This window comes from Tupaia chinensis, unplaced genomic scaffold (genome assembly GCF_000334495.1).
Source record: "Tupaia chinensis unplaced genomic scaffold, TupChi_1.0 Scaffold145659_1, whole genome shotgun sequence".
NCBI classification, from domain to species: Eukaryota; Metazoa; Chordata; class Mammalia; order Scandentia; family Tupaiidae; genus Tupaia; species Tupaia belangeri.
This window is the reverse complement of record NW_006205516.1, coordinates 498286-509252: the sequence shown is the minus strand read 5'-3', so window position 1 is coordinate 509252 and position 10967 is coordinate 498286. Positions and strand designations below refer to the sequence as shown.

Sequence of the window (10967 nt, the reverse complement as noted above, 5' to 3'; positions counted from 1 at the left end):
CATGGAGATGGCAGAGCTTGGGGTAGCCATCCCCTAAGATGAACCGGGGAGAAGGGAGCCCCTTTAGCAGGAACTGACTGCCTTCCTCTGTGTTGCAGGCCTGAGGGGACCCCGTTTGAGGATGGTAAGAGAGACTTTTTTTACCCACCTTTCCGGGAGCCTGATCATCTGGGGAAAGGATTTCCAGGCATCCTGGAAGTACCTTCTTAGGAACCTGCTTCTCCTCAGCCTCTGCCTGTAGAGGCTTGAGCGGGATCCAGTGTGTTGCAGGTTGTTGTGGATGTTGTCTCCTTGACTAGACCTGCGCCCTTTCTCTTGCTATCTTCTTTTAAAAATATTTCGGTAAGGCTGTCAGTTTTTAAAAGGACCATCGTAGCACTGCCGTTAAGGCTTTTGGAAGTTTGATACGGGATCCTGCTAAATGCAGCTTCCTGTCAAGATACTGAGTTAGTATAAACCCAGCCAGTTGCTGACAGTCAGCAGAGACCCCAGAAGTGGGTTTACAGTTTCACCACGTGGGCAGGAATTGTGTTCATTGCTTAATATGTGTTTGTTGGGTGCGGAATGGATACAAGTATCCTTGCACATGGCTCTTTGGTTTCTGCAGTCTGACTCCGAATGCCTGTCAGTGTCACTACTCTAAAATACTCTTAATTGCCTGAGTCAAATACATTGTTGCTCATTTTTAAGTGTATTTGCGGTGTGTGCTTTCATCCCGATTTCACGGTCAGTAATCACAAAGCAGCTTTAGAATTGAGGCTAGAGTTAGTGTACTCTCTTAACAGTGTTCACCCTACTTAAAGGTGGTACATGTACCAAATAATTTTTAACTGATTTAGGTGGAACTTCTTAAAATATACATGTTAATTGCTTTTTGATAACTTTGTTTTTAGCTATAGATTCATGTGCAGTTACAAGCATTAATACAGAGGGAGCTTGCACATCCTTCATCCAGGACCGCCCCCACACACACATACACATGCTTCCCTGTTTAGCAACATCTGCAATGAGTATTTTCTCACAACTAGGAAATTGACATTGATGTAGTTTTGCATGCACTCAATTTGTGTATGTGTGTATGTGTGTGTGTGTGCTTAGTTGTTTATTGTTTTTTGGAAGTTAAATTCATTTAAAAGATAATGAAAAGTATTTGAACTCATGAAATTCTTTAATATTTAAGGTATTTTTTTAAAAGAGAAGGATCTGTTTTTTTAAATTTTTTTCTCAATAGTTTATCTTCTTTTGGTCACATAGCATTTTATACAGCCACACACTTCAGTTTGAAGGTGGGAATAAAAACTTTTCTACAAAAAATTTAATATATACTTATGTTGCTCAGTCGGATTGTTTTTTGATGCTGCCAGTTCTTGAAGTGTTCTGAGGTAAGTCACTATCAACCAGTTCTTTAATTTGTCTCAAATCATGAGGTTTCCCTAGGAAATAGAACCGTCACCTAAATGCTTTCAGCTTCCTGTCTAGTCTCTGGGTAAATATCACTACTCTCCAGTGCTACAATAAAAAGAAATGGCAGGGACCAGCAGTTGGCGTAATGGCTATGCAACTGGACTCCCATGTAGTCGACCGCGGTTCGAGTTCTGGACCCAGTGGCTTAAACTCATGCCATGTCCAAGATCCCAAGAGGAGAATGAAGGAGAAGGGATTGCCGTGTGGCCATCCTCCCCGGGGGGTGATTTCTCACTTTCCATCTTTCTGGCAAACGCAAAACCTATAGCATAAACCTCTCCCCCCACCCCAAAAAAAAATGGCACAATGGCACCAGGGCAGAGTGATTCTAAGGGCATACTTGTTTGATATCCTTAATCGTTTGAACTGATCGGTAGCAACAGCCAGCTAGACTTAATTTTCCTCTACTAGATTGGTGCTGGTTCTTTTATCTAAGCTTTATGTGTAAGTTAACTGTGTATTTGCTTTAGGTCTAGTAGACTTGTTTTCACTGGCTTCTTTTTTCCTCATTTTGTTCTGACTGCTTTAGACTGGGCACTGCTTTATTAATAGTACATCACTTTGCTGGGGGTTGGCTACTTAAATATTTTAATGGTGCTTCTCTTGTTTTAAGTGGTATGAGTTGAAAAGGTCCTTATAGAATCCATTATCTACCTGGACTGTCCCCTTTGACATTACTGGCTCTGTTTTTGATGGTGTGTACCTCTACCCTGACATTACTGAAAGGAATTATTCAGAGTAAATGACAATACCGGTCTGATTCATTCTGTTGCACAGTCTGCCATCCTTCGGCAGGTGTCTAGGACTGACTGTAGCTACAAAAAACGAAAAAAAGAAAAATACATTTTTTGGATCATTTTTTGAATACTCCTATTTACAGTTGAGGAATTTAGTTAGGGAAAAGACTGATTAGGAGTGATATAGTTTTGCTATTTCTAACGTATTACATAAAGTGAGCCCCCAAACTCCTCCTCCTTTGTGAACTATTCATGGTGAACTTTTCTGGAAGAGTCTGTTCTCCTAGTTAGAGAGATGAAATCTTAAAAAAAAGGAACTCTTAGAGGTATTTTGACTTAACTTCACACACTTGAAGTAAGAGGAATATGTTCTCAAGAGCTTATACTGCCAAAATACTGAAGGAAATGCTTCCTCATCTGGAAGCATATGCTCAATGCAAAGATTATGGAATATAATATTCTTTATCACATGTAAAAATTGTTATTAGATGTGGTAAGATACTAGTATTTACTTCTCATAATAGAGGTGAACTCCTATTAAAAGTGAATCTCTTCAAGTTTGTTAAGGGTGTTCTTTAGGCAAAGAACTCCTATAATAAAGAGTTTTGGGTATTATCTTTAAAAACTCACATTTCCAGTCATCAACATTTTTTTTTAAAGAACATGGACTTTGCTTTCTCCTCAGGGGGTCACAAACTAGTGGCCAGTGGCAGAAAACACCTGCAGAGGGGTTTTCCTTGGCCAACACAGTATTTTTTTTAAACATTTGAATGTATGAATTCATACTCTACTTCAACTATGTCACTTTTACCACCACACACCAGCCATTTAATACTTCTGTGTAGTTTCTGGGTCTCTACGTATACATGAGCTAATTGGTACTTCCCTTACAACTTAGACCTCGGTTATTTTAGAGCCTCGCCTGAGTATTCAGAGGCTACACTCTAGTCTCAAATGGAATAATACTAATTCCAATATTTTAAATTTCTTTAACATTTGTTTGATATCAGAAAAATTGCACTGAGGGCTATGCTAAGGAGGTCCTGATTATTTAATATGGCTAAAAGTATAACAATACTCACTTTTTAAATGTGTACCTTGAATAAGATTTAGGTAAGTTGATATTTGTATTTAAGTAGACATAAGCAGGTTGCTCCACTTCTCAGGATATTAAATGAGCTGTTTTAGAAGACTTTTGCTCGGTAGCTAGGTAACCACCTCATTGAACATGTGGGCAAATGTCAAGCATAAAGCTCAAGTCGAGGAATTGGTGAGCTACCAACATTGGTACTCTTAATATAGGGCCAGAAAGTACTATTTAATCTCTGAATTGATTGTATATTTCTTACTGTTAATGAAGTTTGGATTTTAGGTTTTCATTTCCTTGAGCTAGGTCTAGAGATGTAAAACTTCTGAATTATTATACCTAAAATGATTGCTCATATTTACAGAGCACTTATTTTGTGGTACTGTGTGTATTTCCCTCATTTAAAGCTCACAGCCGTGCCGTGTGATAGGTACTATTATTACCTCATCTCACAACTGACGAGCTTGAGTGTTGTCAAGCGAACAAGGTTTCCCAGCTATAGCAAAGCAAGGATTGGGGCCTAGGCCTGGCTGTCTGTGGAGCTTGTGCTTTTACAAGCCCCCACGCTCTACTGTTTTTTGCTTATATCTTCCTTGTGTATTGCTTTGCCTCCTTTAGATATATTTCATAATGGTTTCAATTTAAGGTAGCAGGGGTCTCCATGTGCTATTAAATCTACCCAGTGTTAGAGCAATTTTTTGAAGATGAATCTCTTACCTACAGTTGAATCAGACTTCAGCATTGATCCATGTGTGTTTACATTTAAGATACGTAGGAAGCTCAAAGTTTTGAACTCTCTAACATATACCCAATTTTTCTTACTTATTATAATGTTGATACTGAAAACAAAGAACTGTGCTGGCCAGCTGGTGGTGTGGTGGTTAAGGAGCTGGATCCCACATGCTGACTGTACTGTTCGAGTCGCAGACCCAGCAGCTTGAAAGACACGCCATGCTCATGTACATGCGTGCCCAAAACCCCAAGAGGAGAATGGAGGAGAGAGGATTGCTGCATGACCATTTCCCTTGAGGGGTGCTTTCTCACTTTCCTTTTCTCTCTGTCTCTCTTCAGTGAGCACACACACCCTCTGACAAATTTTAAAAAAGAAAACTGAAAGAACTGTGCTGTCTTCCTCAAAAAGAGGAAGATTTATGACCACATAGTGATAAACATGAAGGGTGGTCTAATGAACCATAATAGTATGTTTGTCCATTCCATAATATTTTACTTTCTTATACTGCATAGTATCTTCACATCTGACTTTCGACAGAAAATATTGACAGTTTAGAGAGTAACAGTACTTTGGAAGATATAACATGTTTCTATATGTTGCATTCTAAATTACTCTGAAACCTTGGGATGCATGTTAATGTCAAGGACAACTTCATTAGCAAAATGTTCCTATGAGCTTGCTGGGGAGAATCAGCGTTTTTGGTCTTGTTATATAACAGGTCTAGCAGTAGAATGATTGTAGTGTGCTCTTTTTCTTAAGCAGTGCTATACCTATTAAGAGGGGCAAGGAAGAAATAAACTGGGAACTCTGAAGGAAGCAATAATAAAGTATACTCTCTGTACAGTCTGTTGTATTAGAAAAAGTAGTTTATGATATGGATCACAGTAATATACTGAAGCTGGCATCACCTTATACCAGATAGCATGGTTCCTTTATTAAAGTTTACTTGAAGAGATTTCAGTTCAGTGTCCAACTTTAAATAATTGATTTAACAAACAATTAAACATAGCATTTTGAAGGCATAATCTTCCCAAGTCACATCATCCTATGATTCATAAATGAGATCCAGTTGGTCCATAGCTTAGGGATAAGTCTATAACCTTGTATGCTTAGAGAGCCTCTGTTAACCTAGGGTGACACCTATTCAACAAAAATTATTTCGTTTCAGTGGTAGCCTAAACAGACATAAATTTGTTGGAGCCATGAATGCATTCTAAAGCAAATGTGATTTAAAATTATTTCTGCTATTAATTCCCACCAGAAGTTTGAATAATTACGTTGCTTTTATAGGGAGGTCATAATTAAGGGTTTTTGAGGGACTATGAGTTTTTTTCTAGCTTATATTTAATTAAATTTTCATTATAGAGCCACTATTACATGAAAAGGAACCAGTGAACCTTTTAATACTGATTCCCTTTCATTTTAGAAATCACTTGATTATAGATTTATATTTCTAGCACTGGTTTTTGAACTTTTGTGCTTTTCTTCTTTCTAGTCCATTTAAAAATCACTGGAGAGTTTAAGATGGCGGCTGACTAAAATAGGCCTTTGAGATTTTTCAGTCTTCTGAAGGAAGAAGGCCAAATTTGGGGACTGGTTTCTTGTCATTTCATTTTAAAGGTGTTTTCAAAATATACAATGACTAAAGTTATCCTACAGGCAGTAATTTTGAGTTTGTGAAAGCTGACTTTTAAGTTTGGGGGAGAATAAAAGGCAAAAAAACAAATCACCTTTGGGTGGTGGTTCTTAAAATATCTGTTCATTTTTAGAGCAACCCGTAGAGATGTATTTCTAACCTGGTATCACTGCATTATTTAATACTTGAAAAAAATCACATAGCATTAAAAACGAAGTACTACTGAGCAAAGCGATGTTCTTAAGCCTTTCTTTTCTAACTACAGGAACCTTTAAGCTTACAATAGAATTCACTGAGGAATATCCGAATAAACCGCCTACAGTTAGATTTGTCTCTAAGATGTTTCATCCAAATGGCAAGTATCACTTTATGCAGTATTTTAAACCACCACAGGGTTTATTAAGGAGGCGGCGTTCCACATCTCCTACTTACTTGTCTGGAGTACCCTGAGTATTTTAAGCATCTTGCTGTTTCCTAAAAGCTGAATGTGTTCATGGTGCTCCGTCGCTGTCTTCATCTATAATAGTCCTAGAACAGAAGCACTTAAGGTACTTTGCTTGGAGTCTAAGAGCCTCTTGATTTTGATGATCTTTGTCATTTATTTATCAAACAAAAGTAAGGATCCTCTTGGGGTTTCCTTTTAATACTAGGCCAGATTGAGGTAGTCTGATATTATAATTATTTCCAGTAGTATTTATTGGAATATCAGGAAAGCCATGATGCATTTTGGCATAGGAAAACAGACAAATACATCATGACTTTCCCAACAACCTAAGAGAGTAGCTTTCAACTCTGGCTGCATCTCAGAGTACTGTAGAATATTTCAAAGTACAGATGTCCTGGCCCTACACCAGACTGGAGCCACAGGTGATTCTTCCTTTGCCCCAACCTCCCCACCCCGTAGTAAACCTAAAAACAGCTTGCCTTGAAGGTTAATAACATATTTTTCAGGGCATCAGATATTTTTACCTTTTTGACAAAATGAAGCCTTGTGAGCTCTGTGCTCTTCCATTATTTCAGATCGGAGACATAGTTTACAAATTTGGTGGAATGAATTACTGACACGTTTATGGATTGCTAAGGACTCTCTTAGAAAATGTGTATGACTTTAGGGCAGTCTTTTCAAAAGAATGAATGCTAAATATCTTCTAGTTTTATAGATCATATTTGATATTATCTGCTCATTTGATTATTTCACTAGTAATGATTATGACCCATCTCTTTTGGGAGTTAGCTGGGAAGCAGCTTAGGAATTTTTTTTTTAAGTTCAATAGCAAAGTATTCTTGACTTTGTCTTCACTACAATGTTAAAACCTTGCTAGTCTTAATTATATTTAATATACCTACTTTTATGTTCTCAGTCTATGCTGATGGTAGTATATGTCTGGATATACTGCAGAACCGCTGGAGTCCAACCTATGATGTCTCTTCCATTTTAACATCCATACAGGTGAATTTTTCCTAAATGCGACAGTGACCTTTAATATGTTTATATGAGCAATTAAAGTATTTTTTAGAGTCATAATGTAATAAACCTTTTTATTTGTGGACAAAACTTATTTACATATTTGTTTTGGGTAAATGCATGTCACATGCTGTAGTGATACACAGTAATTGAATGCATAAATTAAAATTTTAAAAAGTAATAAAAAAAGTGACCTAAGCCACCAGATGACATGTATGTGCACACATGCATGTGAACTTGTCTAGCCACTCACAAATTAATGTAGCTCTAGGTTAGTATCCTTAAGATAGCAAATTTAGCTGTTCCTTAGGACAGCTTATAAACTAGCTGTTTCTGTATGTTCTGGACATGTGTTTTTTTTGCACTGAGAAACTGACATGTAAAATTGTTCCCTCTAGTCTCTATTGGATGAACCTAATCCCAATAGTCCAGCAAACAGCCAGGCTGCTCAGCTGTACCAGGAGAACAAGCGGGAGTATGAAAAGCGTGTTTCTGCAATAGTAGAACAGAGCTGGCGTGATTGTTGACCCCAAGCACAGCAAAAGAGGCTGGCCATAAGAAAAAAATATATTGATGTGTTTGTCACCTTCCTATTCCTCAGTGTCATTACATTTACTTTATTAAAAACAAAATAGCTGTTGTGCTGTTTCCATCTTCCCTTGCTTTTCCTACCCCTCCTACCCTCTCCTTGAACATCAGAAAACACCCTCTATGAAATCAAATGTACTGTACCTGGGTTACTTGCAAAATTGACTAATGCTTAACTCCTTTTCTGTTGTATCTCATCTCCGGTTTTCAGGAAGTTATTTGTGTTACTGTACTTTTACACTAAGCTTTTAAAATGTTATTTTGAATTGTTATACAAGTGGTGCTTATGCATAGCTTGATGACCAGGATGCTATTTTTAACAAGATGATTGCTGAAGTGTCGTTCTGGCTGGTCCTTCATCATGTTAGATTTAGAAGTGAATGCCTTTGGGATATGGCCTCTAGAAAACAGGGAAACGCATCCATATAAACATCAATTTTGAAAGAGGAACAATCCCATCATACTTAGAGATCTAAGCAGAATGAATTACAAGATGGTATTTATTGTTAGGGAAAAGTGTTGAAGGACTCAGCCAGAGGAGTACAGCAATTGTAGTTAACTGACACATCCTTTCCTTGCAGGTTATTTATTGAGTGAACACCCCCCCCATGCTAAGTTTCAGAATACTGGTCTTCTGGGTTTTTGCTTTTTAAGAGGTGTGGGAGCAAAGGAATGGAAACAATCATCAGTTCTTGAGCTAGGGAAAGTCAGAGATCCTTTAGTCTTTTTAAAGGAGCAGTGCTGCCCTAGATAAATTTACAATCCCTCCATCATTTTTTTTTAGTTTTAATTAATTCAAAGAAGAGAGCATATCTGTGGTGAACTATTTTCCACTCAAATTCTGAGTCACTGTTGCATGCTTCAGTTTCTTCTTTTCAGCATTTTGAGAACCTTAAAGCCAATGTCTGCAATCTTTGTTTGAATATTTATACTTTTAGATATACAGTACCTTTAGCAGTGTGGGACAAGGCTTGTAAATGTTTTGTCTAATGTTCCATTGTTACCTTTTATGCATTTATCACTCTTCTAAATCTAACTTTGCACAAGTAACCCATGTAAAAAAAATGTACATTTTTCAAAACTTGTAAATAAAAATAACCTTAAAATTTCATAGTCAAAGTATAATTATATTTTAGCTATTTAGCTCAGTATGAACTTTGGGTCTTAATATCTACTCACTTCCCCCCTCCTTAAACATTATGGCAAAAACAAAAAGTATTCATTCTGGGAGTAAAAAAGAAGACAGAAGATACTGTTAAGAGAGAAAAATTTTTTTTCCTTTTAGTCAGTGTTAATGCTTTTTAAAATTTTTTAACAGAGTATGAAATTATTAAACAAAGTTTCTTAGTATACATTATGGTCAATAAAGGGAATAAGATTGTGATGGGGGAGAATATGCCAACCTGGGTATTTTCCTGTACCCTCAGAGACCAAGCTCTACCTTGATCTCAATATTCTACCTCTTAAAAAGCCCTAGCTTAAAAAAACACCACAAATTATTATAAAATGGTGTTTGAAATCCTACGTAAAGTGTGGGAGTACTGTTATCCTCAGTCGTCATCTTCAAACAAAATTGCTTTTTTCTGAGGAGCAACCCATTTCATTTTAAAGAACAGACGACTGTGAGAACTATCATCTGTAGGTACTTGGGGTTTTGTGTGTGTGTGTGGGGGGCTAGTGGCTAAATGAAATTAAGACCTTAATGATTAATGTTCTCTACTGATCCGCTAAGACATGGTACTTAAAGGGTTGGTGTGGGGAAGTTCAATCTAGACTGAATACCACATTAATTGCACTGTTTCACTTAGGAAGGAACAGTGTCCTCAAATGTGCTTAATATTTTCCCTCAAGTCCACTTCTGCTTCAAAGTAGAGCCACATGGTCTTTATTTAGTGGGTTCATTTTACATTCACTTTTTCATCCTGCTGTGGCTGGGTAGCTTAAAGACTGACACCGTTAATTGTGATTGAAAAAATTTACAGTGAGGGTGGGAATGAACAGGTTCAATAACTTGTTCTTTTGTGCACCTGAGAAACACTTATTCCCAAACTTTCACAGGATAATCCTTTTAACACCTTATAATGGAGCCAACAAGCTGGCCTCCCAGAATATCATATCCATGGTCCAAGGCACCAAACACCATTCATTGGAATGCTTAATGCTAATTGCCTTTCCCCTCTTTACAAATTTTACAAACACCAAAGGCTGCCTGCATGTAACAATTATAACAAAGGTAATTAAAACAGATTTGCAAGGTCCCTTTTCAAATGGCAGATCTTAACTTGAGTCTTCAATTCAGCACCTGCTGATATGGGGAAGGGGGTATGATGAAGAATCAAAGTTGTAATTGGTGTACTTTATTTAGGTCCCCTCCCCAGCTTCTGGGGCTACTCACAGCAAAGTGAGTGCATGTTATACTACTTAAAAAACGGAATCTCAACAGAATGCATGATATTCCCAGAAATGTTGCAATCAAAGGAGAGGAAAAAACTCCAAAAAGATCAGACTCAAGGCTTGTCATACTTGTGCACACTCTCACATGCACACAATTGAAAGCATAGGTAGGTACTCAATATAACTAATGTTTAAATCCAAATGAAACTCGAAATTGCTCATGTATCCATGCAGGTTTTAGAGCAAGGTTACTGGGTTTTAAATGACTGCTTTTTCAAAGAAAGGGGAAAATACAGAACCGACTAAAGGGGGACAAAGTGGAACAGCAAGTTGACAGCAGCTCATTGTTGCCAACTGTATTTCTTTTTTCTTTTTTTTGACAGGTTTTTGCTATAGGGTGTGTGCACTTGCCAGACAGACAGAGAGACAGAAAGTGAGAAATCACCCCCCAGGGGGGATGGTCACGCCGCAGTCCCTTCTCCTCCATTCTCCTCTCGGGATCTTGGGCACGCACGCACACGCGCCTGGTGTGAGATTAAGCCACGGGTCCAGGATGCAAACCGCGGTCGACTACATGGGAATCCAGTGACATCGCCATTACGCTAACTGCTGGTCCCCCCAACTATTTCTCAAAATTCTTTTCTTCTCAAGCAGTTATGTGACTTAGCTCTAATTCTGCATCAGTACCAAAAAATATCTAAGAAGGGAGGAAATCTGGCCTCTCAAGTCCAGGAACCAAGTTTGTATGTACTTGGCTCAGATATTCTGCAGCCTTCACAGTAACTACATTAATACTCTGTTCTGTTGGGCTTAACAAACCAGATTTACATGTAATATTTCCCTACCTTTTTCTCCCAAGAAGT

At 37.8% G+C, this 10967-nt stretch overlaps 1 protein-coding gene across 1 annotated transcript; it reads left to right on the top strand.

Moving 5' to 3' along the window:
* Positions 1-98: 98 nt before the first annotated feature.
* UBE2A (ubiquitin conjugating enzyme E2 A) lies at positions 99-8819 on the top strand (the record flags this gene model as incomplete). Its single annotated transcript, XM_014584107.2, is given in 4 exon segments — positions 99-124; positions 5923-6012; positions 7019-7107; positions 7521-8819. Coding segments are annotated over 4 exon segments (334 nt in total), but the record flags the coding sequence as incomplete, so codon positions are not given.
* Between the last annotated feature and the right edge of the window lie 2148 nt (positions 8820-10967).